Genomic DNA, 16,834 nt, shown 5'->3' with positions numbered 1-16,834 from the left:
CAGCCAGGACTTTGGTCTCCCCCTAGGTTACTCATTGCTTTTAATAACTGTTTATGTGGGTCCTTATCAGGGACTGGTGAAAAGTCCCGGGGCTGCACTCCAGGTCACTGGCAGGGGCCTGGTAGGAGGCTTGGACCCCACTGGCATCGAATAGACCCCATCTAGGCTCTGCATCCCACTTGGGTTCCCAGGACACGGCTGACATGGGCAGTGAGACTGGGGCTGGCCGAGGAGCTGAAAGCCAGGATGGGTGAAGGGGGCTGTTAGCAGTGGAGTGGTGAAGGTGGGGGTGGCATGGCAAAGGAGGTTCCTTGTTAGTGGGGGCTGTGCAGGGGAGCTGGAGACATGCTGGGGCCTGGCTCTTCTCAGAGGGTAGGGTGAGAGGTAGTGGCACCGGATGCATCAAGGGAAATTCCAATTAAATAGTGGGGAAAACATTTTCAACATGAGAACATTCCAAGCACTGGAACAGGTTGCCCAAAGTGGTTGTGGAACCTCCATCCTTGGTCTGTTCTAGACCATGTCGTGGTGACTGCATGAAAATGTGGAGGTGTCTGGCCATCCCCTCCTCAGAGCAGGACCAATGTTACAGCGGGCTGCTCAAGGTTTGGTCCAGCTACATGGCCACCTCTTTGGGTGGCCATTGCCACCACAGGGGTGCCCTGAGAGCTCCTGTCCAGCTCCTGCAGGTCCACTTCTGCACAGCCCCCATCTTACCAGGCATGCCCAACCTTTCCCACCGCAGAAGGTCACACTGTTGTGACCATGGGACTTTGTATCTTGCCTGTGTTAAACCTCAGGAGGTTTCCACCAGCCCATTCCTCCAGCTGGTGGAGGTTCCCACTCACCCTCAGCTCCCCACAGTTTGGCACCAGCACCAATGTATGGTGGGCTGTGCTATCTCCCCCAGTGCCATTCGCAGTCTAGCCCTTGTGCCTCCCAGCCCTACAGATGTGTTCAGCTGTTCAGGGAGGTCCTCAAGGCAGCCAGACAGGGATGGAGGTCTGGGGGCTGGGATCTGGGGTCACCCTGAGCCCCTTCTCTCACCTGTGTGGGGTGTGTGGCTTGGCCTGGGGGCAAAGCACAAGGTGGGAAAGCAGAACATATCAACTCCTTGGTTTCCCTAATGGCTTGGCCACCTGCCAGAGTCCCTGCCCTGGGAACAAACAGGCAAGCAGCAACATCCGACCCTCTGAGAGCAGGTAGTGGCAGGTTGTGAGACTGAGTAGGAAACAGGAGCCCACAAACTCATTTATCCATGATGGGGGCCATGTCTCCGGCATGCCCCCCCACCTGGCACCCTGTGCCATGATGGGCAGCTGGGAACAAGACAGGACGTGTCTGTAAAGGGGGGCTTGCAGCTTACAGGAATCCCCCACCCTCCTGCTTCTGCATCACCCAGCCCTTGGCTGACTGGTGGGCTGCCTGCCAGGCTGGCCGAAAATGAAAGCAAAGCGTCCAGAGATAAATAGGAGCAGCCTCAGCACAAGGCAGCAGTGCGTGTCCTGCTCCCCAGCCTTGCCCAGCTTGGCACCCCTGGCACCCACCATGGTGCTGCGCCTCCTCCTGCTGCTGCTCCTGCTGGCTGCTGTCCTCGCCATTACCGAGGCTCAAGGTGAGGGGTGAGACGCCCTCCTGCCCACCTGTGGGGTGGGATGGGGCAAGGGGTATGGGTGTTTGACAGGGTCTGCACAGGGTGCTGGGTGGCGCGGTCGCAGTGTGTGGTGGGTGTTTGTGGTGTGTTTGGGTGTGTGGATGGCTGCGGGTGTGGGGTTTGCAGTGCAGTCGTGTGTTGGTGTGTGTGTTTGTGCACCTGATAGGTGTGTGGCCTTGGCTTGCAGGGCTTGCTTGGCTTGGGAGCGTGTCTGTGTGCATGTGGCTGGTGGGGCAGCAGCACCCCGAGCTGAAACACGCAGGCAGGAGAACGAGGTTCAGTCTCTTTGCAAGGAGCATGTCTCTGCCTGTTTCCCCTCTGTTGGCGGTGAAATTGGAGCCACATATCCCTGGGGAAGGGTCTGACCGGCAGCTGGGCACTGACACTGAGAGCTCCTACACTCACGTGCTGCTCCAGCATCTCTCCCACAAATGACACCAAACGAGCCCTGTGCCATCGGCCAGCTGTGCTGTGCTGCCCTGGGGCTGGGAAGGTGCCCTGGCTCGGTGAGGGTCCGAAATCCCACATCCTGCCCTTTCCCCCAGGCATTGGCAGCTCACCCTCTGACTGCTGCCTGAAGTACAGCCGGAAAGCCATCCCCAGCAGCTGGGTGAAGTCCTACAGCCTCCAGGGACCTGAGTCGGGATGTCTGCTGCGTGCTGTTGTGTAAGTACCTTGCTATGGTTGAGAGCACTGCGATCGGTTTGGCTCCAGCCGAACACTCCTTCTCCACGTCCTCCTCCTGCCCAGCCCTAGGGAAACTTTCTGCCTGCACCCCCAGGTTTACCACCAAGAGGAACAAGAAGATCTGTGCCTCTCCCACTGACTCTGCTGTCCAGAAGCTGATGGAGAACCTGGACAAGAAGGTCAAAAATAAGAAGAAGAAGGGACAGCCCGCACGTCCCAGGGGCAAACCCAAGCAGCAGAAGCAGCAGCGGGTCTAAGTCAGGCCTGAAGAGGTAGGAAAGGGGGAGGGGGGAGCAGCAGGGTGATGGGGTGAGGGTGCTGCCCCCCTTCCCAGATCCATCTTCATAAGATGCCAGGCATCCAGCTCGTGGAGCTGAGCCTAGTAGGGCTGCCAGAGCCTTGGCTGAAGCGCAGAAGCATTTAGGGCATGGCTCCCTCCTGGTCTGTGCTTGCCTTAAAATCAGATTTGTTTCTGGAGCTGCTGGGACAAGGCAATGCTTTGGGGACACGCAAGATGTGCCATGCAAGGCAATGGTATCCCAGCTGGGGTGGGTGATCTCACTGAGACCCTCTCCACCTCACTGCCCCCTCCTTGCCCTCCTTAGGACGGACGCCTTCCCCACTGACGACCGACCCACTGCCTGGCAATGGACATCCACAGACCACCCGCACACCCACTGGCCCCAGGGCGAGGACAGGGCTGGCGGAGAGGCTGCCCTTGGCTCTGAGCCGCCTCAGTGCTGCTGTGCCTGCCGCAGAGATTCACCCAGCCGGGACCCCTGCACCGGCTGGGTGCTCTCGGCAGTCAGGGGCACCTAGGTCCTCACTCGCCGCACAGCCGTGCCAGCGGGGACCTGGACCCACATGGGAGCTGGGCTGTGGCCTCGAGCGGGACGTGGGCAGCCTTCCCACCAGAGGGGATTTCTGTAGCCTGGCAGGATGGCAGCTTTTCCTATGACTTTTTTTTGGGTTTTTTATACATTTGTATTTATATTTAAAGACTATGCTTTCATTCAATCTTCCTGGAAGGCTTTACTTCTGGCTCCTTGTGCTTCACAGAGTACCCTTTATGCTTACAGGCTGGCTTTTCTGGAAGATTGCTCTTATTTTTCTACCAAATAAACGACGGCTGTGTTTCATTTCTCTCTCACCTGTTTCCTCCTTTTTGGCTTGCAGGGCTGTGGGGTGCCAGGCAGGTCCCACATTCCCGTGGCCCTGCCCAGGCTGCTTGCTGGGCGCTTCCTTGCAGAGCAATTAATAGCAGCCGGGATGGAGAGTTTGAGGACAGCAGAGGTGACAGTGTGGCTATGTGTCTGGGCTGTTCTAGGCTTTCTCTTTGGCTTTTATAACATGCTTTCGCAGTGTAGTGTGGAAGAAGATAGTCAGGATTTATCCTTTTCATTTTTTATTTTTTTTTAGATAGAAAATTGCAATGAAATCAGAACAAATTGTTAATTTTAGTGGAATTTTACCCTTTTATCTCCCTTGGTTTTGCTGTGATTTGCAGTGATCCAGACATTATTAGGCCAAGTATTCTGTTTTCTGGGAGGAAAAAAAAGAAAGGAAAAAAAAAAAAAAAGAAAACAAAAAAAAAAAAAAAAAGAAAAAAAGAAAGAAGCTAAAGAAAGTCTTATATACTTTCTTCCCAAATCTGAAAAGCCCACTTGGTGAAAACTGTGTGTGCGGCTGTGCACATAGGGGAATAGAAGACTTCGCAAAATTCATCACAGACACGCTGCAGCTGTTTGAGAGCAGCTCTATCCCAAACCTTCAGTAAAATAAGAACTCACTAACCTGAGGACACCAAAAGGTGAGACTGCAAGTAGAGGGGGGACAGATGCCCAGGACAGGGCTGGTGGGGAAGTAGATTCTCCCTGTGCTTGCAAACCCCCTCCAGCATGCTGAGAAGAGGCAAGTCGAGCAGCTACACTGCAGCTGCAAGTGCTATCTGCTTGCAGAGACTTCAGGCACGGACTTTGGTCAGTAAAGGTCTATTAAGTCATATAATTGCAATAATAGGATTTGCAGAGCTTGATAGTATCAGCAAAGGCTGTGTGTTGGCTGGAGTAAAGCTTGTAGCTGAATGTTTCTATCAAGCACGTTTATCTGGCTTGATTGCTTTATTAGGCAGGCATTTAGGTCTATTATTTTAAGGCTGTGTAAAGAAACTGTGAAGTCCAAGATACCGCTGTGAGTATGGGACGGGTGCTGAGCTGGCTCCGTGCTGCCCTCACCTCCACGTGGGAGTATGCAGCCATCTGCCAGACCAGCTTTTGGACAGGATGTGAGGCAATAAAATATATCCTTTACAACCAAACGCATTCATTCTGGCTGTTGTGATGGGCTTTGATGGGGTGGGAAGGGCTGTGCGAGGGGCTGCTCTCCTGCCACATCATCATCCCACGGGCCCTGGCTTTCGTAGCACTGCCGGGCGCTGCATCCCTGGAATGCAGGGGCTGGCAGCTGCTGGTACAGGGAAAGGGGACCACATAAATTCCCTCCTGCGCAGCTGTGTTGCCCAGCAAGATGAAGTTGCCTTGTTTGCTCAGCCGTCCCCACCAAGGGGTCCTGAGGTGCCAGCAAACATAAGGGCACAAAATGGTTTTGTACGTGATGTCCTTTGCTCACGGCTGAGCCCGTCCCTCCAACTCTGACGCCCCCAGACAATCAGTGCTTGCTCAAAGCAGGGGCTGTGTGCTTCCAGCCACTTTGGGAAAACACCACTAAAACAAGTTATTAACGAGGCTGTGCTCTGGCCTGGGCTTTGCTGGGAGCCTGGGAACTGACACCCACGCACAGAGTCAGCCGAGGCTACCATGGGAGGGCTGGAGGCGGCCCTGTGTTTGCTGGGGATGCGCTGCATCCAGCCCTGTGAGACTGACCCTTCCTTCTGTAAGACTCCTTGTTGTGCTCGTGGTGGTGTCAGGGGATTGTGAAACGATTGCAAAAAACCCCTGGAAAAGAGGCCCAGCTGAATATGTCTGCAACCACGATCAGCAAAGCACAAGCAGATGGCAGGAGTGAGCCAGCATGTGACATGTGTCCTGGTGGCTCTGTGATTGCATATGTAAACACCACAGGGGTGGTTTTTTTCTCTTCAGATGATAGGTGGGCATTGGGCTAAAACAGGTTATAAAGATGTGCCCATGGGGGTGCTCTAATTTACCCTAAAATTTACCCTGAAAGCAGGGCTTGTGGAAGAGCACTGGCATTTGTCCCATGCTCAGGCACAGATAGCTGCTCAGGAGGGCACACGTGAGCATGGACACAGATGACAAATGCAGTCCCAAGCGTGCCTGTGCCTGCACACACACGGACATTTGCACACCACTTCCAGCTTTACTGCAGAATGCTGCTTTTAAGGAAAATAATGTGTCAGGGTTAGTGAGAGCTTTTTGCTGGTGAGGCAGGTGGCCACAGTGCTGCCATGGTGAGATGGCACCACCAAAACACCTCTGAGGAGGTTCCTTGCGAGAGGCTGAGGGGAGCGGCAATGGGGTGGGATCTTCAGTGTGCAGCAGAGGCCAAAACCCTTTCCCCACAGAGAAGCTGAATCCACAGGCCCCAGCGGATACAACCGATGTAAAGAAGATGCTCTAAGATGATGCCGCAGTGAAGCAGCAGGGGAGGATTCACACAGTCATACCCCTGGGCAGGGCAAACCTGCTGCTTTGCCTCACGTGCAAAGACAAGGCAGCATCAATGCGGTGTGTGCCGGGGCAGCAGGCGTGCAAGGGCTGTACGAGCCTGCCTAGGCGTTCGGCAGGGAAAGCGAGAAAGTTACAACCATGTCAAGCAGAGCAAAAAGTTAGGAGAGCTTGGCCACCCTGGAGCAGAAAGGTTTCAATGACAGCAGAAAGTAGCCAGGCAAGACAGAAACCACGGAGCGTAGCCAAGAAAAGGGAGGACTTGAACACAGGCCAAATGATTAGCTCAATTTTTTAGTTGGCCCAGACAGTGCTCTGGGCTTGTGCCCAGAGTGTGCTGGACTGTGACGCCAGGCTGAGCTCCAGCACGGCTCACCTGGAGACACACACACTGGCTCCATCCCCCTGCCCCACGCCGTTCCCAAGAAGCAGGATCTGGCTATGCTGCAGCGGCCCGACAGGTGCCAAAGGCTGTTTCTGGGGCTGCATGGGTGCTAGAGGGGCGGTGGTTTCTAGCTGAGCCTTCAAGGTCTGTTTTGGTGCTCTCTCCACCAACACTGCCCTTCTGGGGTCTGCCATGGTCTTGATTGCAAAGAGGAGGTGGGAAAGTGGCTGGTGGGCAATAGGGACTCCCAGCCTCCCTGCCTCAAGGTATTTCCTAGTCCTGGCCATCTCTTGGCACCCATCTTGTCCTAGAGGTCCCCAGCCCAGAGCATCCTCTCAACCCTTTCTTTGCCTACATGTAGCTCCCAACTGCTCTCCCTCCCCCTGTCCTCTGTTTTTCTGGCTGGAGACCCTTGGTTGTGGGGTGTCCTCATGCTGCCAGTCCTCCTTCTACTCCCCCAGACCTCCAGGTCCTTCTGCTTCCCTCCCATCCTGCTGGAGATTGCAGACCTGCTCCTGGGCTGCAGCTCTCCAAGGCATGGTGGTAGAGCATCTGCTATCCTCTGAGGATGTCCTGTGGTGGGGCCAATGTGAACTGTGTCACAGAGCTGCATCAGACCAAAAACCTTACAGCCTCCTCTGTCCAGTGTCAGTCTAAAAGCCAACAGAACAGTGAAAGGGAGCAGCCCCCAAGGGTTTGGTCCATCCCATGTGCTTTTAGATCTGTCCACAGGTGAGTTTGTGGTGCAGCCTCACCAGGAATCCTTCCTGTCAAGCCACATGGGAGATGGCAAGGAAATTGCTGATGGGCTGCTTTTTGCACAGGTCTCCAAGCTGTTCCCCAGCCACCTTCTTGTGAAAACCCAGGAGAGGCTGCAAAGAGGTGAGGACAAGGCAGCATGATGGCAGGGAGCCAGGGATGGGGGCATCCCACTTAGCTGCTGACATCTCGGTGACGTCATAGCATGTCTAAGGACATTTGCAGGAAGCACCTGGCTGGGAAACTACGCAGCCCAAGGATGATGCTGAGGGACACGTGTGTTGCAGGGACCCTGGGAGATGGGTGCTCGCCCAGGGGATGTTGAGCAGGACCCAGGTGAAAGGTCTTGGCTCTGCTGCTCATCACCTGTGGTGACCTCAGCATCAATGACGCTGAAGCCAATGAGTGTTAGGGATAGACGGATTCTAACAGAGCAGGAATCGGCACCTTCTGCATCACACTTAGCCAGATCCTTAGGACCATCTCTGATCCCTCTGGACAAAGGCATGACTTGCTCTTTTTTGACCCTTAACTCCATTTAAATTGGTTTGACTGGGTTCTCTCAGCTAGAGGAGATCCAGTGGGGCTCCAAGCCCCATGGGCTGGCAGTGGTCCCAGTCCCCGTGCTGCACTAGAACCGGGACTGCAATGGGAGCTATGCGGGAGGCTCCCTCGTGCTGGGAGTTGCAAGGGAAATTGAAATAGCTGCAACGCCTGCCCAGTATTTCCCAATGAGGTGAATGCAGCCAGGCCAGATCCTGCCCTAGGGACTGACTATGCCTGGAATTTGCTGAAATTCCCCCTTTGCCTTTCCAGCTCTGTAGCTCAGAGTGCAAAGCAGAGCACCACAAGGTACCTCAGGAACATGCCAGAATCCACACACTGGTGGGGAGCAGCTGCCCTGGGGGGTCCCGCAGCCAGCAGATCTCTGAGAGGGTGGCGGCACGGCTGCTGCTCCCCAAGGAAAGCCAGGGGATGGAGGGGATGCTCACATGGCCCATTTACATTTTGATGGGTTGGATTCCCATGGGGATCCCCTCATATGCGTGGTTTCCACTTTAATTAACAACTGTGTTATCAAGGCTTCTGCAGGGGTGAGCACTCAGGGATGCTTTGTACTGCCTGTGGTGTCCTCGGGGATGGAGCTCCAGCACTCCCAAATTGCTCTGGATGAGGCTTAAATGGGTCAGCATACACAATGCTCTCCCCTCTTCCCAAATTGCACTGCATCCCCTGACCGTTCCCTGCCTGCATGTGCCTCTGAAGTGCCTGGACCCCGAAACATCCTCTCTTCTCCATCTGCACCATCTCTTCAGCCCTGTGAGGGGGATGGGGTGACCTCCCTGCATGCCACAGGGATGCACTTCAGAGATGACCATTCTCTTCTTAGAAATCCCACTGACCCCACTGGAGGTGGGGGGAAACCCATCACATCCCCCTTTCGCAATGTAAGTGGAAAGCCCCCTTCCTTACCCTCCGGTGTCCCTCATGGGGAGCAGAGGTGACTGGAGCAGCCATGCTTTCACCCACTTGGCACCCAGACAGCTGCCAGGAGGAGGCAGAGGCTCTCTTTCCTGCCCATGGGTCAGCAGGCACTGTAAGCAGCTGAAAGGCAGGGACTCCCCTGCAGCCAGAGGCCGTTAAGGGGTTCACCCCGAGAAGGACTGTATTCCCAACACTGAACACGCTTCTTCTGGTGTGTGGCCAGCCGGGAGCCAGCAGCAGACGGTAGTCACAGGAAAGTGGCTGGGGACACCTCCCACTTGCCAAGGGGACCAGGACCCCAGCAGTGCCTGGAGGGGTGTCCCACAGGATGGGAACCCCAGCACCCCTTGCCAGCCCTTGGGCATGCTCCAGTAGTTGCCAAACCCACCGAACAGGCGAGGAGGTGAGGGCATGCTGTCAGGCAGCACCCCTAGCACCCCTTGTCAGTGGGTCAGGGCTCTGCTCTTGGGACCCCCTTTTTGCAGGGGGCTCTGAGTTTGCAGAGGGAGGAGCCAGCTCTGGGTTAGAAGCAGTTGCTCATGTAGGTCTGACCACCAGCACCCAGGAACTGTCATCTTCCCTGCTGTGGCATCTCTTTGGCTGCACTCTGGGGAAATCAAGCGGAGACCAGGTCCCAGAGCCAGCCTGAACCCCCAAACCCACAGGCAGGCTGGGGCTGATGACTGACACTAATCCTCCACCACCTAAATTCCCCTTCTGCCAGCCAAGATTTCTCTTCAATAGCTTGTGAGTGCTAGAAGAAGGCAGGTGCTGACTGAAGTTAAGCTGGCACATCCTGTTTGTGTCACTCATCCAGCCCACCAGCCCCTGCGTACCCCTTTGGCACAGTGCCAGCTTGCTGGAGCACAGGAGCACAGGAACGGCTGGAGGCCATGCCCTCCTGACAGGGGACACCACCTCATGCAGGAGGCTTGTGCCAGTGCCGGTGCCAGTGCAGGGATGGAGAACCTTGGCTGGTGGTATGCCTGGAATCTCCTCTTGCTTCTTACCATGGAGCAGGCAAGGAGCAGAGCTCACTGTCTCCTACTGCTGAGAGGAGCAGAGGGACCCACTGAGGTCCCTGGGTCCCATCTGTGTGTCTTGTCCTCTGGTAGATATTTGTCCCTGTGGAAGGGCTGTGCACTGCTCTCTGTCAAGGTGGTAGGGCAGGCTGGAGCTGGAGCAAGGGAGAGGGGGTAAGGACAGAGATTCTGCTCCAGGATTTGTTCACCCTGTGCGGAAATATTTTTCCTACCATCAATAGGAATTTCCCTGGGTGCAGCTGGTGCATTGCCTTTCACCCTGTCCCTGGGCCCCTCCAAGAAAAGCCTGACTCTGGCATCTCTCCAAATCCCTACAAGGCAGCTGCTGGCGGCAGTGAGACCCCCTTCGCCATTCCCTCCCTGGGCTGCACAGCCCTACTGCTCTCAGAATCCTGCATGCTATGTATCAGGGATGAAGCAGGCTGGTGAGGGCACATCACTGCATGTGGCACTGACACTGTGGTGAGTCACCATCCCAAGGAGAAACAGCTCCCATCCCTGCTCTCCTGTGAGGGTTTTGAGCTGGAGTGCTGGTCTTCACTCCCTGCAGTGCCCACGCAGCTGGTGAGCTGCTGGCACCCAGCGCCATGCACACAACTTCTGTGGGGGATTTCTTCTCTTGTGCTGAGAAAGCCTGTTTCCAGGAAGATCTGTAGCTGCCTTTGGCTATCAGCCCACTGAGACACCTGGAAACCAGGTTGTTTTTTGGTACATGAGATTGCAGACCTGGAGCAGAGCATGCTGGTTGAGATCTCCTCCATCCACTAGCTTTGGATGTGCCTGCCAGGCAGGCACTGGGGAGGGCAGGGGGAGCAAGCCAGGCTCCCGTGACCAGATGGGGAAGATCAGGGGGAGCCAGGCATTACCCCAGCACCAATACATACACAAAAAGTGGGGCTGCGGCAAGTTCTCCCCCCAGCATCAGTGTGTTGAGCCTATGCAATATCTGATGAGAATGTTCCAGAGATGTCCTGAAGAAGTGACTGGGAAATGTGTGGGGTGAGACCACCCATATGCTTGCCCAGGGCCCTGGGGCACTTTCGCAGGGTAAAGGGACCCTGGAGCTGCTCTGGCCTTGACCAGCAATCCTTGTGGCTCAGGTGCTGGCAGTGGATGACAGAAGCTGTTTGGCTCTGACCAGCTGGTTGCAGGGAAAGCAGTCAGGATATTCGGGAACTGCTCAAAGATTAAAATCAGCCTGTGGCAAGACTTGTTGCAACTTCCCACCCCTCTTCCCCAAAAGAAAGTGAAAGCCACGAACTGGAAGGATAAATAGGCAGCAGGAAGCACCAGCAGCAGAGCGCAGGGAAGCTGTGCGGAACTCATCTCTCCTGCCTGGAGCACCATCACCTTCCAGCCCACTCTCTGCCAGCCTCAGCAGCAAAATGCAGCGGTTGTATCTTCTCTGCTTCTGTCTCCTGGTGCTGGGACGTATCCTGGATGGTAAGAGGGAACCTCTCAGGCTGACTTTCTTGTGGAAGGGAGAGGATCCAGTTTCTTGCTCTCTTTTGTATTTCCAGCAGACTTTTAGAGGGACCCATGGCTGGGGGTCTCTTGCAGTCCTCCTGCATCTTCTGCTTGTAACCTGTCCCAGAGGGACTCCGTCCTACCCAAAGTCCAGGCAGGAGCCTGCAGAGCACTGGCGCTGGAAAGCTGCACTTGGGAAAGGCCATGGAGCAATCCTGCCTCCCAGTGCCCTAGTCCAGCTTGTGCACACTGGGCTGGGATCACCTTGGTCCCAGTCTCCCCAGCACAGCGGGGGAGCATCCCTAGCGCTCTTTGGCCAGTGGCAGAGCTGGGGGTGGGAGGGGAGGTGTGTGTTAGGGCAGAATCCATGCCTGAGGGGCTGCTGGTGTTGGACACGGGGGTTGCACACATTACAGCTGTCTGGGTACGTGACACCAGGCACTCTGCTCTGCTGCAGGCAGCTGGGGCAACCTACACCTTGTGATGTTGCACCACACCTTGCTGCCTGGGATTACAGGCAACCCTGGGCACTGCCAGCCTTGATGGGCATTAACAGTGAATACAGCATTTGCTTGGAGGATGGCTGAGGTCCCCTACCCCACAGTGAAGTGCTGACAGCTGTGTCCATCAGATGTCACAGGATTAATCGGCGTGCAATGGGCTGGTGATGGAGTAGCTGCAAAATCTGTGGCTTCTTCAGCAAATAAAGCTGAAGTCATTTCCAGCCTCTTGGGAATGGGTGTCTGTCTGTATTGCAGCATACTGAAGCTCTGTGAAGACCCCTGTCCTACCTTGCTTGCTGCTGGTCTGGCCCTGGGGGTGCGGGAGGGAGCCAGGCATGCAGAAGGGTTGCCCTCTGCCAATTTGCTCTTTCTCAACTCCTTTGCTTTCTGTCAAAAGGATGCAAAGGGTTCCTGGTGCTGGGGCATGGGAGCAATGAAGTTTGTGCCTGCATGTGCAGCCAGGGCAGTGTGTGAGGGCATTGCTGGTAGGCACTGTTCTGCCCCACTCCGCTGGGGTGGTCCCGCAGTCCCTTCACTCTCTGGGAAGGCTGGGTGAAGAAGCAGCCAAACCAGGGAGAGCAACCTCAGCATCCACTGTGTGTTTCTCCTCCAGTCCATGGTGGGAACAATGTCCTTGACTGTTGCCTGCGGACAAGCGAGAAGCCCATCCCACGCCGGATAGTGCAGGATTACCGTCTCCAGCTGGTGCAGGATGGCTGCAACATCCCAGCTGCTGTGTAAGAACCCCAGGGTGTTGATGGTTGAGACACAAGAACCCCAGACTGGTGATGGCCAAGAGATGGACCCTGTGGGGAGCCAGGAAGGGAGGCAGAGCAGGGTGGAGGAGGGATTTCAAGCTGGGTTTGGGGGAGAGTGATAAGGAATGTTGTGGAAAAGACCCTGGAGATCAGAGGTTCAATCAGAGCAGGACTTTCCGGGAGGGTAAAACCTGGGACAAAAATCAGGGAAGAGTCATCTCAAGGTAGAGATGGAGGAGAGCAGTAAGGGAGGCGGTGGATAAGAGCTTGAGATGTGCTTGAGCATCCCTGGGGTCTCTGCTCAACTCATCTTGGGTTTTATTCCCCATGGGCCTGGCAGGTTCATCACCACAAAGGGCAAGCGCCTCTGTGCTCCCCTTGAAGCCCCGTGGGTGATTCGCCTCCAAGAGAAGCTGGATGCCAGCTCTGCCAGGAAGGTAAGAGCTGTCCCTATTCTCAGATGGGACTGGGGGAAGACTGGGGGTGGGTTTACCCAAATAAATGCAGCCCTGGGGCTGTTGCCCACCCAGTGCCACCCTGGGATGAGCCCAGTGGGTGCCACAGGAAAAGGCACTGGGAGTAAACCCCTCCCCAGTTCTGCCCTGCAAGCTTGGACTTCGTAATTTGTGCACCTTCACAGGGAGGGCTTGTAATGAGTTCTGTGGGTGCTTTGCAAGGCCTGCCCGGTCCCCTCACTACTATGGCATGGCTGGGGGAGGTCACCCCTTGTTGACCACCCTGACTGCAAGGAAGGGACTCTGAGAAGGCTCCTACACTGAGGATCACAGCCATAACAGCTGTTTTTTTCACTTCCCCAGGCCAAACCCAAGGGCAAGTAGCCTCCGAAGAAGTCTGTGGCTGTCCCCAGCACCTGGAGTGGGGCTGTCTCCCAGCTGTGAATCTGAAGCTAACGGAGCCAACCTGCTTCCACCTCCAGCCACAGGGCCAACCCTCCTCGGGATTCGTGTCAGTGCACTGGGCTGGGCAGAACCCTGCCTGCTCTCTCTTTTTCCCTCTGTCTCCACTGTGACCCAGTAACCTGTGTCAGGCTGAGCTGGAGGCTGCTGGACCAGACACTCTGCCACCTTTGCAGCCTGGAAGATGGTTGATGGACTATTCTGCAAGATAGGTTTGGGGGGGATCTCAGCCTTCCCTTCAGTGCATCAGCTGTGACCTCCAGGGCTAGTTCTGATCCCTTTAGTTTCTATTGCCAGCTCCACGCCCAAGTCCTTCTGCATCCCTGGGAAGGGCTGACAGGACAGGACAGTGTGGGCATGGATGGGAGGGATGGAAATGTTCATCACTGGCCATGCACTGTGCTGATCCCTTGCTGAGCACAACCTAAATGCCCTTGGGCAGATCGTGGCCCATGTGGTTACTCTCTCACACCCTGACTTTCCCTCCACCATTTCCCCTCCTGCCCTTCCTTGCATGGGTAAGGTAGAGCCAGTAATGCAGTGGTGACAGAGTGGGCAGTGATGTTGCCCTCAGTCCCTGCTGTCCTCAGGGATGTTGGCACCCTGCTTGGTCCCCCAGCCTGCCATCATGTTCAAACCCTGCCCCATACCCCTGCCTTGGCAGGGATGCATGAGCAGCGCTCAGACTGCTCTCAGGTATTTGCTGCTAGTTCTGTTTGATGTGACAATTACGGGTGTAAGTTGCTTCTTTTCTCTCTTCTTTATTGTGCTGTGAATTTGTTAAATAAAAAGAAAAGCCAGTGTGTGGTCAACTTGCCTTGTGTTTGAGCCTGAAGGGCAGCATGGAGTGTGCAACATGCAGCCAGCACTGCCGGTGGTGCCTCAGTGGCAAAGGGGCTGTGCTTGGGTGCGAGGTGGGGGAAAGGGGCTTTCATAAGGGTAAAGGATGCTTTCTACAGCAGCTGGGCTGCAAGTCTCTCCTGGGAGTCTCTCAGCACCATGGTGAGGTGAGCACCCTGCTCTGCATTGCTTGGCCAGGCTGTGGGAGCAAGCCCCCAGCTGGTTGTATTGCAGAGATGGGGTGGGAGGGAGCATGGCAGTATTGCACCATCCAGCCCAAACCACTTCAGTCCCACCAGTGCTGCAGCTGGGATGGAGCTCCCCAGCTCCCACGGGAGCATGGGACACAGATGAAGAGCGGCAGGAACAGGAGCTTTGTCCTTGCAGTGAAAGGAAACTGAGGCACAGCATGGCCGATCAGTTTGGTGCTTGCTAGCAGGTGAGGTGCAGGCAAGGAGAAGGAGTTTTTGGGGAAAGGGAGGCAGGTGAAGACACCTGCTTCTGGGCACATCAATAGGAAAGTCATGGAGGGCAGAAAACCAGGTCCTGCCCTGCATCACTGATAAGCCAGGAGTCCCTGGTCATTTTCCCCCCGAGCCTTGGGTCTCCTGTGTCTGTGCACTGGGACTACGGTCTTGCTGACCCAAAGTGGTCTTTCGTCCCCTTGGAAACTACCCTTTTGCCTGGGCCATGCAATGTCTAACAAAGCTGCTCCATCCAGTTGAAGCATGGGCTGAACATGCACGAGTGGGATTTGCATGGCCAGCAGCCGTGCTCTCCTTCCAAAGACCACAATGTCAAACATGACTGGCCACAGTGTTAAATTATTTACACTGTCCCTGGCCCAGTTTTGGTGCCAGCCAGCAAGCCTGGGCAAAGGCTGGGAGTGAGACAGCCCAGGGTCTGTTCCTGAAGGCAGGGTTTCGTGGCCACCAGACCCTCCAGGGTATGGCATCCACAGTGGCACAGCAGCTGGGCTGTCCAAGCCAGGGAATGTCCAAGCACCTGATGGCTTTTGCTGAGACCTGTTGATCACAAGCTTAGCCCTGGCCCTTTTCCTCCCCTGCTTGGCTGGCTCCCTTGGTTGGTGACTGGGTTTCTTTTTCAGGTGTTTCTCTTGCTGCAGTCTTCTGCCCTGGTATCTGTGCACACACAATGCCCGGGGCTCAGCTGTCTCTTGGTGTGACTTTCCCAGAGCACCAGTTCTGTCCCAGCTCATTAACTACAGTGACAGCCCCAGCAATACAATCCTGAGGGGGTGGAGGAGGAGGAGGAAGGATAGTATGGGAAGAGAGGCCAAGACAAACAGTGTGAGTGGGAAAGGAGGATAACTGGTGCTTGCTTGGGCAGGAACCTTCCTGCTGCTCGCCCAGTGACCCCTGAGGGGGGTGGCTGGGGGCGGGGGGAGCCTGCTCGGTATGGATCTGCACTGGGGCTGAGCCGCTGCAGCTGATGTGGGTCCCTGTGCAGGGCAGGGGCTGAAGGAGGGCTTAGCCTGGGGCAGATCAGGTTCATCCTTGGCTGGAGGCTACCCTGACAAGGAGCACAGTGTCCTGGCCCAGTTCCTTGGGAAGCTGAGGGAGAAGGGACTTGCATCGATCTCAGTGATGCTGGAAGCAGGTTTATCTGTTTCCATCAGTCTGAGGGATGGCTTGGCCAACCTGCCTGTAAGAGCATGGCTGCAAAGCCTGTGGCTCCCATCTCTTCTGGAAGCAGTAAACATGCCTTCTTCAGGGCAATGCAGTCATTCATCACAGATGCCTGTCAGGTCCTTGTCTGCTGTGACTCCCAAGCGGATGGTGAACCAGGTCCCAGCTCTGGCAGCAGGCTGCCCTTACTCCCCAGAGAAGGACAGGAGGAGATGCTGTCCTGGGCCAGGCACATGGTCCTGCCTATCTGTCCCTCCTCCAGCCATGCAGCAGCTCTCCCTACCACAGAGCGCAGCTCTTGGAAATCTGTCAAAAAACCAGCAGGGCTCAGTACTTTGTAGACTATGGAGTGAGTTTTTCAGATACAAATTGTCAACAATGTCTTTAGAGGGAAGTACACTTTCCTTTCCATGGCAGCTAGTGACTGCCATGTCAAAAACCTCAAGCTTCAGCCAAGAGAAAATTTTGGTAAAAAATATTCCAAGTCCTCCTGTATCTCTCTCCCCAGCCACGTTTTTCCTGCTCTTTGCCTACCTTCACTGCATCCTCAGGGGTTGTTGGGGCAGGATCAGGATCCACTGCAGTATGAAGCAGACATGCCCTCAGTAGGTCTGGGGCTTAGTGCAAGGATCACTTTGATGCGAGGGGTTCTGGAACATCAGCTGAATCACCTGCAGTTTTTATCCATGCCTGTGACCAGTATTTCACATGTTGTGGAATGATAGGACTCATATATACATATACATATACATATATATATACAAACTCAAAAGCTTTCCTAGGGAACTGACAAAACAGCTGCTGTCTTGGTGGCTGCACACAAGGCCAGGAAAGAAAGACAAGGCTGCATCTGTGCAAGCAAATTAAGCATACTTTGGGTTCTTCTCTGGGTGCCTGGTCTCATAGCTGGGATCATAAGAGCATTCCTGTCCGTCCCAGGCATGGTTAAAACCATCTCAGGTGCTTCCCAGGCTGAATTCAAGGGGAACAAGACACAGAAGGCACAATCTTCTGTGGTCTCAGGGTCTGGCCTGGCATGG

General features: G+C 55.3%; 2 protein-coding genes across 2 annotated transcripts; both read left to right on the top strand.

Annotated features, from left to right (window-relative positions):
• The first annotated feature begins 1,457 nt into the window (after positions 1–1,457).
• On the top strand, positions 1,458–3,968 carry CCL21 (C-C motif chemokine ligand 21). Its single transcript, XM_080371321.1, has 4 exons — positions 1,458–1,615; positions 2,200–2,320; positions 2,436–2,613; positions 2,947–3,968. The coding sequence occupies exons 1-3, from the start codon at positions 1,549–1,551 to the stop codon at positions 2,596–2,598; spliced, it is 351 nt and encodes a 116-aa protein (XP_080227447.1). The 5' UTR covers positions 1,458–1,548; the 3' UTR covers positions 2,599–2,613; positions 2,947–3,968.
• Positions 3,969–10,785: 6,817 nt separating this feature from the next.
• CCL19 (C-C motif chemokine ligand 19) lies at positions 10,786–14,106 on the top strand. The gene is made up of 4 exons (XM_080371323.1): positions 10,786–11,103; positions 12,244–12,367; positions 12,729–12,825; positions 13,207–14,106. Exons 1-4 carry the CDS (start codon positions 11,046–11,048, stop codon positions 13,225–13,227), a joined length of 300 nt encoding a protein of 99 aa, XP_080227449.1. The 5' UTR covers positions 10,786–11,045; the 3' UTR covers positions 13,228–14,106.
• Positions 14,107–16,834: the final 2,728 nt, after the last annotated feature.

This window comes from Falco punctatus (genome assembly GCF_963210335.1).
Source record: "Falco punctatus genome assembly, chromosome: Z".
Classification (NCBI taxonomy): Eukaryota; Metazoa; Chordata; class Aves; order Falconiformes; family Falconidae; genus Falco; species Falco punctatus.
Note: the sequence above shows the minus strand (reverse complement) of the source record. Positions and strands in the feature narration are given on the sequence as shown.